Below are 22,561 nucleotides of genomic sequence, written 5' to 3' on the forward strand. Positions count from 1 at the left end.
AGGGCTTTAAACTGCTGAAATAAGGAAAAGCATCTTATTTTTGCTTAAGAAAATATACCCACATTTTGCGACTAAAATCATCCACAAAGAGTAAGAAGTACTTGTTCCCAGTAACATGAGTATTCATAGGACCACATACATCAGCGTGGACCAGCTGGAGTACTTTAGATGCCCACCATGATTCACCATCCTTAAATGGTGTCCTATGTTGCTTCCTTGCTTGGCAAGCTCCGCAAACATGATGGTTTTGGGTCTGGATATCAGGTAGGCCATGGACTAAATTATCCCGAGCAAGTTGTGCTAGATATTGAATGTTCAGGTGACGGTATCGCTAATGCCAGAAGCGGTTGAGAGAGGATGATTTGGAGATGAAGGCACGCTCAAGGGAATCGCTCGAATCTACAAGCCTATAAATACCATGATCCTCAAGACCGATAGCAAGTGTAGTGCGAGAAGCATGATCAATAATCAAACACTTATTTCCACTGAAAATGACATCCAACTATGGGGAGTGCTTCATAATCTGACTAACAGATAGAAGATTATGTTTCATGCCAGGAACATAACATACATTGAGGAACATGAATCTTCTTCGTCCGGGTTGAATCTGAACATTGCCCTTGCCGACAATATTGTATTCTTCGCCGCCTCCAAAGATTACTGAGCTAGAATAGGGAGTGAATTCAACAAACCAATCACGCCTGTGAGTGAAATGTCGGGAGGCACCGGAATCTATGTACCAAGCAGAAGATTTCACATGATCTGTAGGTATGCTGGCATTAAAGGCATGGTAGATAAATTCTTTCTACTCTGAGTGTTTGGGCAGCATTGGCTTGCTTTTTAATTGAGTCCGACTTCTGATGTTGCTAATACAGATGCTCATAATATGTGAATATCTCAAATAGCACAAACTTCGAGGTGAGAAAATGAAAGACCCAGAAAAATCGGAGAAGTACCCAGAAGAGAGCTCGAAAAATCTAGAAATAATATATTGTTGGAATCCGGATCCACTAGCTCAAAAAATCCAGGCACCCAGAAAAATCTGTTGAAGACCCATTTGAGATCTCGAAAAACTCACCAGAAATATGAAACCAAAAAAAATAGACCCCGAAAATTAGGGTTTCGAGCAAAATAATAGTCGGCAGCCAATGAAGGTTTTGAGGGCAAAAAAATGGCAGATTAAGGCGGATTTGTACTAAATGACCATTCGAACAAGGATATATAAAAAAAGGCAGATTGTGCTAGTTAAGAAAGTCGTTATCTCGGCGTTCTACAAAACAACACGTTTTCGACAGACGATTTGCCTTGGATCAAATCCCTGCGTTTTTATTTAGACCCGTGCGCTAGACGAGGTTATCATTCCAACAAGCCATGATTTCTGCAAAAGAACAAGTCACAATTTTTGCAAAAGAAAACTTGCGATTTTCAAAGAAAATAAAATCCTACAGGTTGTAGAGAAGAATCGCGAATTGCAGGTTAAAAAAACTTCGATTTGAAAGTGAAAAATGTCCAAAAAAAATTTTGCGATTTTCAAGAAAGAAACCTAGGCAAGTTTCGAAAAATTTGAGCAAATAATTTCGAATGAAATTATAAATTTTTCAAAAAACTCAAGTACTGGCTTTGATACCATGTTACAAATGTAAATTGCAGAATACTTAACTTATTAAGCAGAGATAAAATGATCTATATATACAAAGAGGAGAGTCAAATAGAATAGAAACATTCTATTCTAGACTACACCTAAATATTAGAAACATTCTAATATTTACAGAGATACAATAAAGATACAATAGTGAGCATTAAAAAGAAACATAAAGATTATTCTAATAGGGAAAGAGATAGAAGGATTGCTTGCATGAAAGTAAATACTGAAAACTAAATTGAGGTGATACACCAAACAATAAGATGAGAATATTGTTGGCCTAACACGTTGAAGCTTTTATGAACAGTTACAGGGGAGCACAATATTGACCTCAAAAAACTCATATATAAATATTTCACAAGAAGAGTAAATTTTAAACAAGGTGATGAGGGGAGTGATGACACTCACAGTTAGCAACCTAAGAAGAAGCATAAACCCATGCCTTGTAACCTATATGAATATTCCAAACTCATTTGCAGATAAAACTGGGACATAATTCAAGGATTTGAAATAAGTCACAAGAATTATATTAGACCAGTAACTTACACAGCAAAAATGAACACAATAAGGGCTTCTGAACTATTCCTTTATTCAAGATTCAAAGAATAGTTCAACAACATTTATCCAACTGATTACAAAGTGATCTGCAAGAAATATTATAACTCCTAAGAGATCACAACAAAATGCTTTTTTTGCAAAAAACCAGAACCCTTGAAACATATTTACAACTGCCTTTTATAGAGTTCAGGCATAACTCAGATCTAAACTATGGAGTTCAAACCCCAACCAAAGGTGGAGTCAAGTTGCAGAGAGCAGCAATAAATGAATATCACAACTAAATCTAATCATGAAATACAATCTGCTGTAATGAAGTGACAGGAAGGGCAAAACAAATGCACCTAGCCACAAGAAATCAAATCCCATGAGATTTGATCATTACAATCATTAATGAGACATGGAGATGCATAGATGTCATGCAAACAAGGCCAAAGAATGTCGCTCAGCATTAAAGAGCAATCCTTGTAATGTATTATAGCAGCAATAAAAGAAATCACACCACTGTCAAAAGAAAATGCGGGATGAGATAACACGCAATGTTAACCCGCCATGAAAAAGAAGAATTGATCCGCATGGAATAAAAACTGATTTGCCCCCAATAAGATGAGTCGTTGATGTAGATTTTCATTCTGAAATAGACAGCTCAAATGCTACAAGAAATCTCCTCAGCAAGTGATTAAAACCAAACTGTAGATCAAGATCACTTCATTCTCCAATGGACAACTATAATACACTTCAAAATATCTAAATATGTATACAAATTTGATGATCAAGAGTAGCACAACACAAGAAGGATCCGCCATGTGGCATGAATCTTTTGGTCGGTACATTCCCAAATGTATGGTGGAGTAGGCAGCATGCGATTTCGTGATTTCACGGAAGCAAGAAAAGTCACTCCCCGAAATAGCAAAAATGGTTCACGCAGAATGTTAACTTGTTAACCTGCAACTCGGCAAATGAAGGAAAATGAGCTAACTCGGTCAATGAAGGAACTGAACTAGCTTGGTCGATGAAGAGACCGAGTTAACACGAAACGTCGAAATGTTAACTCGACCAAAAGCGTGTTAACCCACATCAAAGAATTCAACCCATTGAAGATCTCTCAGATCAGTTATCAATGATAGGCTAAATGGGGGGCAAAAATGGCCAACATTCTTGGCGACTCAGAGGGGATGCTTGCCTGCTAAGCATAGATCAATGGCCTTAAGCAATCCATTGGGCATAGAGTCACCGGTAACAAATGACACGTCCCACCTGCAATTTCATAAAATTCTGCAACCAGCAAAAACTAAACTCTAGAGAGCTCCAGAAAGCTCAGAATGACTCTAGAAAAGGAGCAAAAGTCCTCATGCACTTCTTGGAAAGCGGAAAACACACAAAAAGAACTAAAGCAAGCCTGTGCTGGAGCAACAAAACTGAAAACTAACCTATCTTAGACTAACTAGCAGTAAGAAATGCTAAACAAAACCATTTACTAGTTGGCTGAAATATTTGCCTTTCCTTCTTAGTTTGCAATGATAAATATGTGTATTGGAAAATATGAAGAGATGGAAAAATAGCCAACATTTGGCCAGCTGACGCAATATTTCTTGAAGTACAAAATTAACTGTACTCACTTCATCGAGCTGAAAGAACCAATTGGCAACTTGGAATGAGTTAGCATGCTGGATTTGTTCTTTTTCATCAGCATACTTAGACATGGGTGCTCGTATAACTGAGATCTCAATTGTCTCAAATTGAGACAAATATCTAACTAGGCAGCCTCTTAAGAAAGTGAAATCAGAATTCTTCGTGGTGGCTATTTCTCTTTCTAGCTCCTTATGATGGTTGTCTTTCATAATCATTTGCCATATCATCTCCTCCTCTAAGGTTAAAGGACCATCATAGTTTGTCGAGGCCGCTAACAACTCATTATAGGTATGACCTTGTTCACATATTGACACATTTCCGTCCATCATGCAAGTATTTGACATATAAACATCAATATTCTTGCAAAAATCATTAATAACACTATCAAAAAGGTCCTCTCCCAAAGCTTGGTCAACTTCCATGTCTTGGGAAGGTTCTTCCTCATCTTCAGAGTCTTCAACCAGCAAACCATCACAATAGCCCATACCCTTCAGCTGTGGCAAACTTGATGTTGATGCGTTTGTGCCCAAATCTTCTTCATTTATCTCAACAAAAGAGGGTAGCTCCTCAGACCAAAACATGACCTCCTCCTCTTCAGAAAGCGGTTCTCCTTCAAGCATTGCCAAAATTGTTGATTGCTCAACATCATGCTTATAAAACATAGGCAGCTCAGCAATAAAGTTTGGTATCTCTTGTACCACCTGGCTTTTCTCTTGAACCTCCTCTATTTGTTCTATAGGCTCTAAACCAAAAACATTAACTTTATTTTCAGCCCTCTGGTCTTGAACGGGTACACATTGGATAAGCTTAATGAGGTTGGGCATTTCATAACCAGGATATTTGGTCCAAGCGGATTGTCATGATTGCTTGATACTTTGATTATCAGTTTTAGGCTCAACTTGAGGACTAAAGAAGTGATTTGGCTGACCTTGCTCATTTAGAGACTCATGAAGGGGTTGTCCTGTCTCTTTTGTAACACTATGACCCCTAAAGCTTGGAACTTCGAAATTAGGAGGCCTACTTGAAAGTTGTAGAGGCTCAACATGCTTGAAGCTTGAAATGGGATTCTGAGGAAAATCAACTTGCCTGAAGCTAGGAAACTTTCTCTTTGAATGCTCTGCCATTATAACTGCTTGTAAGGGTTGTTCTACTTCTTTAGGGGCCTCCACCTTCACAGGCTGGTTAATAGACTGATGAGATTCTGATTTGAAACCAAGGACACTAGGGGATCGGGTCTTTATCTCTTGAAGCCGAGCAGATAACCATCTCATCTGCTTCTCCTTTACAGCTATCTCCCTTTCAAAATATTCGTCATGCTGCCTTTGCTGCAAATCTATCACCTGCTGATTTTGGTCAGCTTGGTAGGCCCACTCCTCCTGCTGCATAATATGCTCTTGATGCCTGTCAATACTCCTCATCTCATTTTGAAAGTTAAATAAAATGTCATCTAGGCATGTGTTAGCAATATCCTGAGGTTGATTTCGAAAATCATCATGATAACTAGAAATAGATCAACTCTCATAGTGTTGTTGACACATAATGGTAGACTGCCACAAGGCTTGAGAAGGGATGGGTGGTCCGTAAACATATGGAACTTGCTGGATATTTGCTGATATAGGATTTATGATATTTTGTTGGTAATAACCAGCATAATATGCTTCTTGACATGGTTGGTAGGATGTGATATGGGGTTTTTCATGGAAATGAGGATGATAAGGTTAATTTATATGATAGGAAGACATGCTGAAACATTTGTATGACATGGAAAATAGCTAGAATCATTGAAAACCATAAAAACCAAGTCTGATTTTCCACATACCAGCACTTAATCTGCTTAAAACCAGCTGATACACTTCCAGAGCTGCTAGATGTGTTAAAACCTTGCCTCCAAAGGCAAAAGAAACTATTGTCCACATCAAACAATAGTCCTACAAAGCTTGGAAAGAATTGAGAGAAATCAGCTCTTGGTCCCATTGGGCGTGTCAAAATTGTTATCTCTAAAAGTTGCACCCTGACTGGATCCTTTAATTCAGTCACTTCGAGTAATGTGGAAACACTCCTAGGTAGTGGGTGTACAGGGATTAGAAGTGAATCTCCGGGTTCTAGGACGGTTCCTTATGATGCTTCACCTATTTGCTCCTTAAACAAAAAATTGAACTTGGGAGGGAAAGAGATAGAAGGATTGAATGCATGAAAGTAAATGCTGAAAACTAAATTGAGGGGATACACCAAACAATAAGATGGGAATATTGTTGACCTAACACGATGAAGCTTTTATGAACAGTTAGAGGGGAGCACAATATTGACCTTAGAAAACTCATATATAAATATTTCACAAGAGTATACTTCAAACAAGGTGTTGAGGGGAGTGATGACACTCACAGTTAGCAACCTGAGAAGAAGCATAAACCCACGACTTGTAACCTATATGAATATTCCATACTCATTTGCAAATAAAACTAGGACATAATTCAGGGATTTGAAATAAATCACAAAAATTATATCAAACCAATAACTTACACAGCAAAAATGAACACAATAAGGGCTTTTGAATTGTTCCTTTATTCAAGATTCAAAGAATAGTTCAACAACATTCATCCAACTAGTTACAAAGTGATCTGCAAGAAATATTATGAAGAACTCCTAAGAGATCACAACAAAATGCTTTTTTTTCAAAAAACCAGAAACCTTGAAACATATTTACAATTGCCTTTTATAGAGTTCAAGCATAACTCAGATCTAAACGATGGAGTTCAAACCCCAACCAAAGGTGGAGTCAAGTTGCAAAGAGCAGCAATAAATGAATATCAGAACTAAATCTGATCATGAAATACAATCTGTTGTAATGAAGTGACAGAAAGGGCAAAACAAATGCACCTAGCCGTAAGAAATCAAATCCCATGAGATTTGATCATTACAATCATTAGTGAGACATGGAGAAGCATAGATGTCATGCAAACAAGGCCAAAGAATGTCGCTCAGCATTAAAGAGCAGTCCTTGTAATGTATTATGGCAGTAAAAAAAGAAATTGCGCCACTATCAAAAGAAAATGAGGGATGGGATAACATGAAATGTTAACCTGCCGTGAAAATGCAGAGTCGACCCGCGTGGAATAAAACTAATTTGCCCCCAATAAGATGAGTTGTCGACGTAGATTTTCATTCTGAAATAGACGGCTCAGAAGCTGCAAGAAATCTCCTCACCAAGTGATTAAAACCAAACCGTAGATCAAGATCACTTCATTCTCCAATGGACAATTGTAATACACTTCAAAAATATCTAAATATGTATACAGATCTGACGATCAAGAGTAGCACAACACAAGAAGGATCCGCCATGTGTCATGAATCTATTGGTCAGTACATTCCCAAATGTATGGTGGAGGCAACATGTGATTTCGCAATTTTGCAGAAGCAAGAAAAGTCACTCCCCAAAATTGTGAAAATGGTTCACGCAAAATGTTAACCTGACGCAAAAATGGTTGTTAACCCGCAACTCGGCAATGAAGGAAAATGAGCTAACTCGGTCGATGAAGGAACTGAACTAGCTCGGTCAATGAAGAGACCGAGTTAACATGAAATGTTAACCCGACCAAAAGCGTGTTAACCCACATCAAAAAATTCAACCCATTGAAAATCTCTCAGATCAGTTATCAATGATGGGCCGAATGGGGGGCAAAAATGGCCAACAGCTTTCACAACAGTTCTCCCCTAACTATTTTTGTGATAGGGTGCCCTCATGATTCTCCCTTAATTGTAGAATCTATAGGAAAGGTATTTGCAATAGGGTGTGCTTAAATTGTATTTCCCTTAACTAGTACTACAATAGGGTGCCCTAGTTGTTCTTCCTTTATCACAAAGTAGTAGGGTGCTTTCTTAGCAGTTTTCGCCCTCGTGATTCTCCCTTAATTGTAGACTCCATAAATCTATTTGCAATTTTCCTTACTATCTTTCCCTTAACTAGTACTACAATAGGACCTATAACGGTTCTCCCTTGACCGTAGACTCCATAGGAAAGCCATTTACAGTAGGATTCCTTTACTCTCTTTAAATAAATTTCTTATAATTATTTTAATAGAATAAAAATCAGATTATTACTTATCATGTTTATCGATTAAGTCCAATTTACAAATTTCTTGATATTGGAATTCCCCTTCACAATTCCCTCCATCCTATATTCTTTGACATGCCACTCATGATGATAATTTCTAATTCGAGTAAATCCCTGCATCATCATAAATGTAGATTTATGTAAAGTTGATAAAATTTATTTTAACATTCAACTTAATTATAGTATGCATAATATTTAACTTTAAAAAATTATATACATAATTCAAAAAAGAACTTAGCTCTATTTATTTTAAATGTTATTGATTGCACTGACTTATCTTCCTTTTATAGGTGCAATGCTCAATAACAAGGTTGTGACAAGTTGTTCGTTGATCCACAACTTTTATCCTCTATATTAACCTTTCATGGAGAACTACTTTTATATAACTTAAAAAAATTATATACATAATTCAAAAAGGAACTTATCTCTATTTATTTTAATGACTATAATGTTATTGATTGCATTGCCTTATCTTCCTTTTATAGGTGCAATGCTCAGTAACAAGTTTGTGACAGGTTGTTCGTTGATCCATAGCTTTTATCCTCTCTATTAACCTTTCATGGAGAACTACTTTTATAAATCTTCTTCTACCCCGCAAGATCACAAGATTATGCTCTAATACCATTGTAATGTCCCCACTATTTGAATTAGCTAGAGACAAGTAATACCTTCCTTACCTTCCTCTTTGCTTCATCTTTGTGGCTCTTTCTTTGATCAGTTACCCAAAGAATTTCCTCTTACTATAAATTAACTCCAGTTTATAATAAATTTACTCTTCAAAATCCTTTTTTTTATTCAAAAGGGAGAGAGAAACAAATGTTTTTTTCCACTTTATTATTTCATCTCTTACTTATCTATATTCGCCACTTTAATCTACCTAAGGGGTACTCCCTCTTCATTCCCCTTTTGGGGGAATGTTAATATTCTTAATAAATTATTTTTTTCTTGGCACGTGAGTATGGTATACTCTTTCTTAATTCACTTCTTTGCCCTACATAAATAATGGAGATGTATTACACTTTGTAATTGTATTTTTAAATTTACTTCTCTTCCCTTGTATTATGCTTCCCTTCATGTATTTGACATTTTATATAACTAATTATGGGCTGCCAATAATTTGTGGTCTTTTTCAAGTATGATCCATCAATACCCAATGAGTATTAATAGCTTTTTACAAATTCTATTTTCTGCCATGTTCCTTACTATTTCTTATACTTGTCTTTTTATTTTCTCCCTTATGGCTAATATAGTAATATGCTATGCTTCTTTTTACTTATTGTTGGTTTGTCTTTCTATATTTCATTTAATGCCTTATGCCTCCTCTTATCGGTATTGTTTTATATGTCCTCTCCATCCCTTATTTGCTGCTACATTGCTTATCTATATACATGCACCAAATGCCATGTCATGCAATTACGTATTTTGACTGTGGAGGGAAAGTATATATTGATTATTTTAGTTTATTAAGTATGTGTTTTGAGGGAAAATTATAAATTATTTATTATTTATTATTGTTAAATATATAAGTGAATATTATTATTATTTTGAATAAAACACACAACATTAATGAATAAGGAGCTAATAGATATTATTAGTATATTAAATGAATTACGATCGTATATTCATATGTCTCGATGATATTAATGTGATCACTTGATGGCAATTCATTTCTTCTATCATCAAGGATGACTTGCAATTTTATTGTATAAAAATGTATTCGATGTTTCTATTACCTCACTTCGATTCCAATCAAGTATATAACAGTTTTTATCATTTATACGTATATTTGAGGTAATATTAATACTTGATTATATATTATTTAATTAATATATTATTATACATTTACTTAATATGTAAATTTCTAATTATTTATAATTGTCGAGTTGTCAATTTAGGAGGGGTCATGACATTCTTATTCTTGAGGGAAAGTTATTCCTAGGATATAAGTAGCAGTTAAATTCTTTTATTCACGTGATTTTGACGGCGTGGATGCCCCTCAGTCCTTGGCTCTAAGCTGAAGAAGTGCACGTGTGGGCCTATATTAGGTTCCTAAACCTTCCAACGACAAAAAAAAAAAAACTTTTATTCATTTCCATGTGATTCTTGAAAACAATATCAATAAGTGCCTCCTTTGCTCTTCGATTTTTAATTGTAATTATCAAGAGACGGTTGGTGAACATCAATATGTCCCTAGAAGTCCTTGGGATAGCTAGTTATCCCTTTTTGTTTGTTGGGGCATCCCCAAGTTTCCGAGACATCGCCCATATTTTTCCCAAAATTGGGGATGGCTCGAGGGCATCCCTAGGCATCCCCCTGTTGACAGAATGTTCATAAAGCAAGGATGCTCCAAAAATATGGGGGCGCATCCTTGATTTCCTTGGAGTTTGCCTCTATTATGATTCTTCGGAATCAATCTGGAGAAAAGATAAGTGTTGTCGGTAAAGTTATAAAATAGCCGACAGGTAGATTAGCATGTAGTCGATAATTATTATGTAGCCAACGAGTAGAATTAATTATTTCCCAAGGGGCGCGATGGTTGGGTCACCCCTTCGGAATGGTATATGTACACTGTTCGAAATGGACTTTGGACCAGGGTTGTAATCATCATTGGAAGCACTATGTAATCTCTTCGGCATATATGCGAATAATAAAATGAGTACTGTTGTGTTACATGTTCTTGTCTATTGTCTGTATGCATTAAACTATTTACCCCATGCGGTAAACATTTGGTGCCGTTGCCCCATGGACCTGGAACGAAGGCAGAGGAATGAAGATTAATGTCGAATCAGCTTAACAAGGATAGGAATAAGATAAAGGAAAAAGATGAAATACACACCGCACAAAAAAATTTAATTTTGGCACAATAGATCGAGCGCAGATGGAGGTTTCAGCAGATTGCCGACAGACACCAAAGCACTGAAGAATTGTTGGAAGAGACTCGACAGTAATTGGATTCGGTGGAAGAAACAAGGGAGGAATTTCTTAAGTTGTATACGTCGAGGGAAGAGAATCTAGACAGAAGGGAATTAACTCGCACGGCTCGGAGTGCCGAGGGAGCACAAGCGTGAACTCTTTGTTCGCGATACACTTCCCGAACAAACAACTTTGCTTAACGAAGACCCTTCTTCACCAAATGGCATGGCTGTGGGAAATAAGATGACTATCCGAAACAATGCGGGTGTTCAGAACAGCACGGGTGTGCAGAATAGCAGAGGAGTGCAGAACAGCGCGGGAGCGCAAAACAACGCAGGTACACAACAAGGACCTCAAACTCGGATAGTAATGGTTGGACCAAAGGAAAAATCGCCAAAGTTTGATGGTGATGGAATGGCCGATCCAATCAGACACTATAAGACATGCGAAACAATTTGGACGGCAAATGGCGTAACCGACACAGATGAATGGGTCCGACAATTTCCAGCAACCCTAAGGGGTGTAGTAATTGATTGGTTTGCCGATGCAAATCCCCAAAAATTAACTTCCTAGGCAACAGTTAAAAAGGAGTTTATCATCGAGTTTCAATTGTTGCGAGACGACAATGAGATCGTAACAGAAATCTACACCACAAAGCAAGGGAAAAATGAAACAGTCTGTGTGTATGCCAGAAAACTAAAAGAATTAATAAATAAAATGGAAAGTAAGCCGGCAGATGGGCTGAAAAAGTGATGGTTCATTGAAAGACTATGCTCGGAGTTAAGGAAGAAAATTAAGATTGTGCCGCCATCATCATACACCGAAGCATACAATCGGGTGATGGATTTAGAGAGTGAACAGAAAACGAAAAAGAAGAAGAAAAGTAGCTCATCCAACTCTGATGACTCGTCTTCAGAAGAAGATAACAATGGTGACAAAAAGGACAATAAGAAGGTCCGAGCTCTCCAGAAATATATGATCAAAATGATGAAGGAATTTAAGAATATGTATAAAGAGACAAAGGGAAACGAGCTATGGTGCACAGATTGCAAGACAGAAGGTCACACGAAGGGATCCTGCCTGAAAAACCAATTCTATGATATTTGTCAGATTATGGGACATTCCACAAAAGAATGCCCCTTCAATATGAAAACAAGAGGGCATCAACAAATGCTCCTGACACAGGAGACTTAAGCGTCAGGAGGGAGCGGAAACACAAGCAATGATGGTGCCACTTCGGAGGGGTACAAAAATAATAAAAGAGGGCAAAACAACAATACCAACAATAATAATGGGGGCCACAACCGAATTCAGTACGATGTGAACGGCCGCCCGATGGTTCAATGTCGAGCATGCAATTTGTGGGGCCACCTTGCACAAAACTGTACATCAACAAACACACCAAAGTTGTTATGCAGCTGGTGCAGTCCTGGAGATCATGAAGATGCCAAGTGCCCGAAATCTGGAGTGAATCTGATTAGCATCGGTGCGGACGAAGAAGAAGTCTTGGCAATCACCTATAAACAAGCAAAATTGTACCCCAACCTGATGAAAGAAAAGAAGAGATTGGAAGAAGCACGAGCGAAAATTGAGAAAGCAACGCAGGCAGAGAAATCACAATTGAAGGACACTACTGGTACCTCAACAAGGAATTGCGCAGAACAAAACATCATAAGGCAGATATTACAAACTGAAATACCAATCAAGTTAAATGATCTGATCCTCACAATGCCTCAACTACGGACAACACTCACGAACATAGCCCCGATTGATAAACTACCAAAAGAACATGGACGGGAAAAGGAAAGCGAAGCAAGTGCAGCGGACCCAATGTTGCTAGTGCTCACATCCAGACAGCATCCGACGGTCGTAGAGATGGGTATATTAGGAACGGTCCTTTCAGACACAATTGTGGATGGAGGTTCCGGGGTAAACATCCTACCACAAGATACCTAGAAGAAGTTGGGATAGCCGACGTTGTGGCCACCTACGTTCCAATTACTAAGGGTGGACCAACATGGTATTAAACCTCTCGGGATCCTAATGGCACAACCAATGACTATTGGAACACAGACATTCCTACTCGACTTCGTCGTCATCCTGCTGAAGAGGAGAGGATATGACACCATTCTGGGTTGAGGATGGCTTGTACAAGCAAGGGTTAAGCATGACTGGAAGAAAAATACCCTATTAATGGAGCACGGAGATAGAAGATTCATAATTGACCTGCACACACAAATGGTAGGTGAGGAGGCAGCGTCGTCGGATTCCGAAGGCAAAGGTGGAGGGGATGACAAGGGGAAGAGAATGGAACCTGACGAAGAGTGAGTATTGAGACTGGAAGGAGGGTCGAATGAGGACGACTTAGACTCGTTGAACGACCTTTTCCACTGGCAGATGGAGGATTACGAGCTCTTTCCGAGCTGTAATATGTTAAGGGTCAACGAAAAGGGAGAGAAAAATGAATGTCCGAAGGAATACAAAGCAATGGAAGAAGGAAAGGCAATTACGACTGAAGATAAAGGCAACAAAAGGAAAGATTCCACCGTACGATACACGGTGAATGGACCGCGCGGAAAGAAAAGGTTACACCACACCACGAAATTAGTAGAAAGGTGCCGGCAGCAAGGAAAACACATCATACAGTCTACACAAGGAACAAAGAGGAAGGGCTTAATAAAAACTTCAGCAGTACGGAGTGAAAGTTTTAAAATCAAGAATACAATTATTAACAGCAAGGAGTGGCAGCTGACGGAATTCATGGTACCGAGTTTTGAGAACAAACTGGGCGATATCGAAAACCTGAGGGAGAGATCGTGTAACTTAAATAAACTTGATGAGCGACGATTGCAGGCACAATGGGCCACAGAGGTCACACAGAACAGGCGCAAAGCGTGGCATGATAAACACCTAAAACTAAACAAGTTTCAACCGGAATAGTTGGTGTTGAAGTATAGCAGACGAAACGAAATAAAACTGGGGAAGCTTAAAGTCAAATGGGTCGGACCATACCAAATCCTGGAAGTGGGCAATAACGAAGCAATAAAGCTACAGACATTGGACGGGAAAGAAATTCCAAAAGCGGTGAATGGTTCCAAGTTAAAAATATATTATGTGAGAACCGTTCCCCCGTCAATGAATAATGAGGAGCACTATGAAAACCGTATAGGGAGTGTTTATAAAACCGATCGTACGAGTGTTTTAAAAACCATATAGGGAGCATTTGCAAAGCCGTAAGAACAATTAGAAAAACCATACGTACATCCACATAGCCACATGGGCAGCAGATTAATCACGCAGGCTTCGACCATTCGACAATCAAATTCTCTAGCATCCATACCGTACGGACGGCTGATATCAAGAGATCTTCAACCGTACGATGGTCAATTCTCTTCACAGACATTCACTGTACGGTCATGCAAAACACAGTGAATAAAAGGCATTGCTGTCGTACGATCACACAAAAAAGGAGATGAAAAGCACTACCACCGTACGAGCATGCACGGGCAAAGGTCGTCATCTTGGGAGAGCTATTTTGGTTTGGGTTTTGCAGACATCTTCCGAGTGACCGAAGAGGAGGGATTAGGCACCCACCAGTATTATATGTGTGGCCTCTGCAAATAATACCATCACAAATTAGCAAAAGGAAGCAATTAGAAGAGGAGCAAAAAAAAAAAAAAACGACGAAAAATCAAAAATGTTCAGAATGAATAACGCATGATGCCCAAGGGAAGGGAAAGACATAAACAAGTAGTAAAACATAAGCAATTGCCAGAAAGAGCGTGGGATCGGAAGAAAATCACAAAAATGGTGCATTCCATGGAATTTTGTGTGGTTCTGAGATTGCTAATTTGGTCTTGGCAGCAAGGGCGCTACCCCTCAACCCCGCCCTGTATCGCAACAGGGAGCACGCTTGGGGTGCTGCCCCAGTACCTCGCGGGGGCACTGCCCCTCGACCCCATTGGAGACGTTGCCCCCTAGACCCCCAGTTGCTTTAGTTATCAATCGTGGGAAGTATGACCAGTTGATGAGACTTAGAGCTGCTGCAAGCATAGAGTGTCTGTGTACTAGAGGTGGAGAGTACAATAGAGCAAGCCTTTTGAGAGGGGTGATACGCTTTGAGGCACTCGGAGTAGGTGTTGGACGTGAGGCTGTCTTGGTGGATGCATAGAAAGCTCGGGAGGAGTTGATCATCCAGTTGAACGCAGTACAACAACACTTGGCTCAATGTACCCAGGAGTTGGAAGCCGAGAAAGCGGCACAGGTGGATATTTTGTAATTGTCATCCGGAGACGACTTTTCTTTTCGGGAGGGATGATGTTGTTGGTAAAGTTATAAAATAGCCGATAGGTAGATTAGCATGTAGTCGGTAATTATTATGTAGCCGACGAGTATAATTAATTATTTCTGAATGGGCGCGACGGTTGAGTCACCCCTTCAGAATGGTATATGTACATTGTCTGAAATGGACTTTGGATCAGGGTTGTAATCATCATTGGAAGCACTATGTAATCTCTTTGGCATATATCCGAATAATAATAGGAGTATTGTTGTGTTACATGTTCTTCTCTATTGTCTGTATGCATTAAACTATTTACCCCATGCGGTAAACAATAAGCAACATCATATATGGGCTCAAGGAATGGTATAGCAAGTAAAGTCTAAAGTAGACCAATCTTGAATTCAATTAGGGTGGCGGGAGAGAGTCCTACTGTGCAATGAAATCTTATCATAGGATATGCCACTAAGAAAATAGTATTGGAAACATCATTGGATGACAATGATCTAGGGCAGGTCCTCTTGATTCGAATATTGCCCTTGGCTGCATATATAATCTTCTACTTATCACCTTTAATAATACTAAACCTTGAAAACAAATACCATTTTTTTCTGATTCAGCTAGCACTAAGAGGAGAGAGATTTGTTTGTGTATTTCAATCAATCAGGTAAGAAGTGTTGTGCAATGAAATTCAATCATAGGATATGCCACAATGACAACATTATAATGCCATTTGGAACATCATAGGACAACAATCATCTAGGGCAGCTCCTCTTGATTTTGAACATTTCCCTTGGCTGCATATATCAAGTCCTCAGCTTAATCAACTTTGAAAATCTTTTAAATGATAAGGTAAGAAATATGGTGCCTAAAGATAATGTCATGTTAACAAATGAAATAGTAGAGAAAACTCACAAAAGATGCATCCCCATGGATGGTGACAATCAAATCTGTTCTATCTGCTGGATCCTTTGTTACAAGTAATGAACATTTTGGGTTAGCCAGAAGATCCTGCCATCACCAATGCATGTGAGGGACTATGGTTAATATAATCACAATGCCAATGAAAGCTTGTAAGTTGTAAACTCAACATAAATCTCATTTACCATCTCAGTTCTAAAAACTGAAATCATATCCAAAAGCAGATGAATACATTTGGATGAAACTATACCAACAAATCAAACTCGAATAATTATATTACGAACCTTAGTATGAACTGCAAGGCTACTAACTGCTAATATTGGACACCCATCTTCACTGGAAGCAAAATCAACTATTGATCCTGACGGATAGCCGTCATATTTCTGCATCCAGAGAAGAACGTTGCAAAGGTTTCTCAGTGTAAGTAGAAAAAGAAGAATTAGAAACAATATATTGATTGAAATTTTTAATTTCACATCAGAATAGAACCAAAACTTGGAGCAAAAATAAGTTGACCCAATCAAACAACCTGCTTATTTGGACTGTATTATAAAGTGAATTCGGGTTCTAATCATTAAATTACACTCCTTTTAATTCAAGAAAGAGAATAAGATTGGTTTAATTTCAAACTCAACGTATATTCAGTATCTTGTTGCCCTTACTATTTATATTAGACAACTCTCCTCCCCGAATCTCTTATAAATCTGCCAGTGGAACATACCTCTGTGTCTGTTGCAAACCTACCAATGATACATTGTCATGTATGCAGTAAATCTTTCAGTGGAATATTAGTTTCATCTCTAGGTCTCTGGTTATCCCATTCTCCCCAAGGTCTATAATTTAGCCATAAAGTGTATGTTATTCTTTTTCTCCTCCAGATATTTGTTTACCATCAAAAGTCTGGTTCTTTTCAAGCCTGGATCAATTGTAAATCTGCCAATGTGGAAACGAGTTTCTTCATCCACTGGGCTGAAACAAACACAGTAGTGGGATGTTGATCTCTTTACCTCTTATCTGCGACAAATCTGATAGTGGGAAATTAATCCCTTTCCCCTTGGTTCTATAATAGATTTGAAAGCAGGATATTGTAATCCTATTCCTTGGGTCTATAATAGATTATACAAGAAGCCATTGGGATGTTATGTTTTCTCCTTTGGTCTGTAATATGTTAAGCAATGTCTCCTTAGTTGGAATCATAAAAGCAAGTTCTATCACTATTCTGAATAAGAATCTGAAAAAGAAACAATTTGACCATTTTTTCATGCTGCCAGTTGCATTGGGGCCATAGAAGCTCTGTGCTCCTCTTCAAGTAAAATTCAACTCATCATAATGTACATATAGCAAGACAAGAGATCTAAATTGCTATGCATTTCTGTATCCTTTAGAAAGCACTCACACCTATTATCAAACAGGGGTAAAGATTTGATTGTGAAGCAAAGTCGGGCTAGCCACATACAACGCGAGGCAAATTTCTTGTTGCAAGAAAGAAATTGCATATTCTGTTCATCACTAAGATTTTAAATTTGTAAACAGAAAGGATACAGAAATACTGTTGCTTTGATTCAATAAGAATCAAATATTCAAGACCTTGCCAAGTAAAGAAAAAAAATATTATCATTATCTGTACTGTTATAAATTTCTGTCTTCTTTAGATAAAATCATTTCAACTATTAACAGGGTTGGAGATTCTATTGCACATAGGGTCACATCTCTTATAGATAATTTAAAACTGTTTATTGAAAAGGAAATTCCAGTGTCACCCAGGGATACATTTCCAGCATAATTTAACCTGTCCTGGAAACAGGGATGTCATGGAAACTTAGAAACTTTCAGAAACCTGTCCTCTGGCAGTCCATAAAATTAAATAATGTGAGTTTTGATAAATCGTTTAAATTCCACTCTCATGTGAACTCTCAATGTAAATTATTTAATACACACCTTATTTGTTAAAAGTTTTATAATGTATATAAGCATGCCATATCCATTTTTTCATATGAATATTTAAAATTTCCTTATATATTTTTTATATAGCCATCCTCACTGCCGTCCCCTGCTCTGAGGAAAAAATTTGTCCCCGAAACCCATTCCTCTCCATCCCCTCTCGCCCCGTTCTCAAAACCTGGGGTAACATACGGAAATTCTACATTCAGTCTCCAGTGTATTGTCAACACAAACAGAGAAGGATTACAGGGGCTTTGATACAATCAAAATATAACTAAAATACAGACACACGTCTGAGAGAATTTATTATGCACTTATCTACTATGCATTTTGAATTCACAAGGCTGTTTAGGGGCATTAATTTGGCAAATCTACATTGCGAATAATGTAATTAACAATTCCAAGTAAATGCCCAAAACCAGTGTCAAAAGTAGAATAATAGAACGAAAATCTGTTCACAAGGAACAGGTAAGACCCCAACAATGTCCAGCCTAGCCATATCTATAACTGAAGTACAAGAAAATTATTTACTAAGCCAGCAGATCTAGAATTCAAAGCTTGTATAACCTGAGAGAAGGTAGAGAGTGTGCTGCTTGAGCTACAATCAATAAGTGTAGAAACCCTTACAACTGCTCAAAGTTTAGCTGCCAATTTCTGTCAGATAAAATTATAATGTTTATAAGCATGCTTTATCCATTTTTTCATATGAATATTTAAAATTTCCTTATATATTTTTTATATAGTCATCCTCACTGCTGCCCCCTGCTCTGAGGAGAACATCTGTCCCCGAAACCCATTCCTCACCATCGCCTCCCACCCCCGCTCCCCAACCCCCCTCTCCCCCCCGCCAACACAAGTTCTCAAAACCTGGGGTAACATACGGAAATTCTACATTCAGTCTCTGCAGTGTATTGTCAACACAAACAGAGCAGGATTACAGAGGCTTTAATACAATCAAAATATAAGCAAAATACACACATACTTCCGAGAGAATTTATCATGCACTTATCTACTATGCATTTTGAATTCACAAAGCTGTTTAGGGGAATTAATTTGGCAAATCTACATTGCAAATAATGTAATTAACAATTTCAAGTAAATGCCCAATAAACCAGTGTCAAAACTAGAATAATAAAATGAAAATCTGTTTGCAAGCAACAGATAAGACCCCAACAATGTCCAGCCTAGCCATTTCTATAACTTAAGTACAAGAAAATTAATTACTACGACAGCAGATCTAGAATTCAAAGCTTGTATAACCTGAGAGAAGGTAGAGAGTATGCCACTTGAGCTACAATCAATAAGTGTACGGACCCTTTCAACTGCTGGAAGTTTAGCTGCCAATTTCTGTCAGATAAAATTGTGTAAGATAGCTGTGTGTATAGCATCTTTATGAAAACCTACAGTTTCTGATGTAGGTTATTATTTAGAAACAAGTTATTGAAAATAATGTTAACAAAAATAATAATAATTCCATAAAAAAATCCAACATCTATCTTCCTGGTGATCATATCTCTTTCCTTGTTAATTAAATAATTCTGTTGTTCTTGAATTGCCACCAGCTAAATAACACTTTTTTAGTTCTAGGAATTTAGGTATGCATATGCATTTGGGAAGAGAGGAGTATTACCTGATGACCTTCGACTTGCTGCCAAAAATTTGTCTGTTCATCCATCTTATCTGAAGCCAAACTCTGCCAGAGTCACTTTTATAACATTGTCAGAAAAAATTACAATCTAACATTTTAGGAACATGCTATTTTGTACAGTCAAATTGCATTTTCAACTGTTGCTCTAAACAATATAATTATTTTGGATATTTTCACTAATTCAGATTACAAAGCTTAAATATAGGAAAGCATTTGTATGGACTTCAGGCAAAGAAATGAAGCATTAAAGGCCAGAAAGAAAAGTAGCTAGCTAAGTAGTGGAATAGTGTAAAGAAAAGAAAAGTGAAAAGAAAATAGATAAATACAGTATTACAGATCATAGAGAAGATCTTAGAAGGTTTAAGCTATGTTGCCAAATTTGGCAGGAAGCCTAGACAAACCAAGACCCTTCAACTAATTCACACTATAAAGCTTTAACTTAGGATAGCAACTCATCTGGATCTCGGCAAAAACAATGAAGCATGAAATTCCAGAAAGAGAATACAGATAAGTACAATTATTGCAGATCATAGGGAAGCTATAAAAAGGTTTGAGCTATGTTTCCAGGTTCGTCAGCAAGCCTCTACAAACCAGCCTGGTCCAGGCCAGGATCTAATCCTAATCCACGTAAGGCTTAGGTTCACCCACAGTCTATCCCTGCCCTGGGTTTGTATGAGACACACTGAGCCAGAATGGCCAACAGCCACACCATTGGTAAACCTAAAATGCATTTCTTTAAGAATTTCAAGCTTTAGTTAAAAGCACTGAAGTGTGAATTATGCCATGGGCCATCAATATCCATGTGGCCTTTTTTATTTTCCTGGGATCACTGCAAATGTAATGACACTGCCATTGTGGTATGTGTTTTTCAATTGCAGCAATCAATTTTATTTATATGGAGAATGAGTTATGAATAGATATGTCTCTTAAGGGACATGTCCATTCATAATAATAATCATTATAATTATATATATCTTCTTATCTGACAGAAGCTACAAAACATCAACAGCCTTGAATGCCTTGATTAAGCTTTGATGCCGAAGGCCCCAACTCCTCAGCCCTGCCCTGTATCATGACAAGGAACACCCCAAAGATCATTAAATTATATTTTTCCAAAAAGGCAACTCCAAGTACCCCAGTCTCCTATTTTAAAAAAGAGTTGTACCAGTCTCAAGAGTCTCCAAGAAGCCCCATCTCATTGCAACCTTGAAAAAAACATTTTAAAATATTTTTCTATAGGCCCTAGTTCGTAGCTCACCCTAAAGGATAATAGCTGTACCATTTTCTCTCATTTCAACATGTGTGTATGAAGAAAAAAGATGAGTGGCAGCAGGGTTTGAAGGGAGAACTTCTCTTTTGAGAAGGGATAGAAGGAGCCAACTTGAAAAGAAATTCAATTTATGGCTTTGAGGTTGCAGATCCTACAAAGAGGTAAGTTTTTCCTTTCATTTTTTTCCAAAGCTCGAAGCATATAATGACATATTTATTATTTTTTGCATTTTTCTGTTTAAAGTTTGCATTCAATCTCAACAAAAAGACCATTAGAGAGAGTCATAGTAGTAATGAGAGTGAATATAGTGTCCCCAACTAGTGTAGAAGTTGATGAAAGCCAACTTCACAGCTCGCCAAGATCACCTACATGCAAATAACCTGTCGAAGGGAAACCAAAGAAGGAAGAGGTGGAATTTGGAAAAACTAAATGGACTGAAAGAGAAGATATTGCAAACAAAGAAAAATATGTTGCTATACAATATGCCTTGAAAATGAGTTATGAAATTACAATGAGAGAGCTCGAATATAAAGGCCTCAAGGAAGCTTGTAGAACAAACTGGAAAGTGCTAGAAGATAAGGTTGACAACTAAGCATACATCCACAAAAGGTGGGATATCCTCGATCAAGGTGAGGAGATAAGTATGACTTGGATAGGAACAAACTCCTATGTTGTCAACAACTCCTATGTTGTCAACAACTCCTAGACTACAACTAATAAATAAATGCATTAACCTAAGTAAACTTAAGTAAAAGAATAAATAATTGATAAATAATTATTTACTCTAACACCCTCCCTTAAGTGCAACTTAGGGGAATGCACTTAAGCTCACAACAGCTAAGATGAAATGCAGAATGGGTCCCGGCAACGAGGCCATGTTAGGTACCCATGTAAAATGCAAAGAAATGCAACCTCTGAAAACGAGGAAAGAGAGAAAACCACATAGGAAAAACCCTCCCCCAAAAAGAGGTACGAAAATCTAGTGAAGAAATGAAGAAGCCTCCAACTACAAGAATGTCCCAGAAAACAGGAACAAGGAGAAGATCATGAAGAGCATCACTGAAGCATGAAGAAGCCGCAAATTCTGTCATTAGAAAGAAACTGCTGATCTGAAGAACCTCCATGGAAGAAGAAGGCACGAACCGAGCGTGTCGATATGGTAGATGATCCATCTCACCGAAATGCATAGGTAGCCAGCCACTGCAATCGCCTAGTATATAGGATCAACCACTGAATACATAGCTCACACTATCGAACCATCGAACCAAGGAAGCATTAGAACAACAGAATAACCCCCCCTTAATGTAGACAAGGTGAGATGACAGGCAACCAAAAAGGTGGGCCAAAATCCTCTGCAGAAAGAACCAAGAACGACGAGAGAGTTGAAGAGTTACAAACACCTATAAAGGCATGGTCACCGACTCTGCATGGGGCAAAAAAGGAAAAGGGCACAAAAGCGGCAAACAACTATCCCCCCCATGGTGCTTTATAAAATAGTGCAAGTGCAACTATCTCAAAACAATGTTCATGAATCCGAAATGCAAGAGTGGCACTTTATCTCAGTGTGTTTGCATAAAGATGCTTACAAATGATAGCTACAATGATCAGAAAAGGAAAAAAGCTGATACAAAAGATAGTATAGCCGAAAA

At 37.9% G+C, this 22,561-nt stretch overlaps 1 protein-coding gene across 2 annotated transcripts in view; it reads right to left on the bottom strand.

Moving 5' to 3' along the window:
- LOC149563778 (FMN binding protein) overlaps positions 1–22,561 on the bottom strand; it is a 112,142-nt gene that overhangs the window by 46,921 nt on the left and 42,660 nt on the right. Inside the window, exons 2-5 of one of the 2 annotated variants that reach the window (XM_089826905.1) lie at positions 19,625–19,687; positions 19,255–19,341; positions 16,338–16,436; positions 16,048–16,143 (exon numbers count right to left, since the gene is read on the bottom strand). In XM_089826905.1, the coding sequence (XP_089683031.1) occupies positions 16,048–16,143; positions 16,338–16,436; positions 19,255–19,341; positions 19,625–19,687 (345 nt within the window). Of the gene's footprint in view, positions 1–16,047; positions 16,144–16,337; positions 16,437–19,254; positions 19,342–19,624; positions 19,700–22,561 lie in introns of both variants that reach the window. The other variant, XM_089826906.1, reaches the window with a different exon arrangement.

This window comes from Cupressus sempervirens, chromosome 4 (genome assembly GCF_028749045.1).
Source record: "Cupressus sempervirens isolate cs-2001-9-10 chromosome 4, ASM2874904v1, whole genome shotgun sequence".
Lineage (NCBI taxonomy): Eukaryota > Viridiplantae > Streptophyta > Pinopsida > Cupressales > Cupressaceae > Cupressus > Cupressus sempervirens.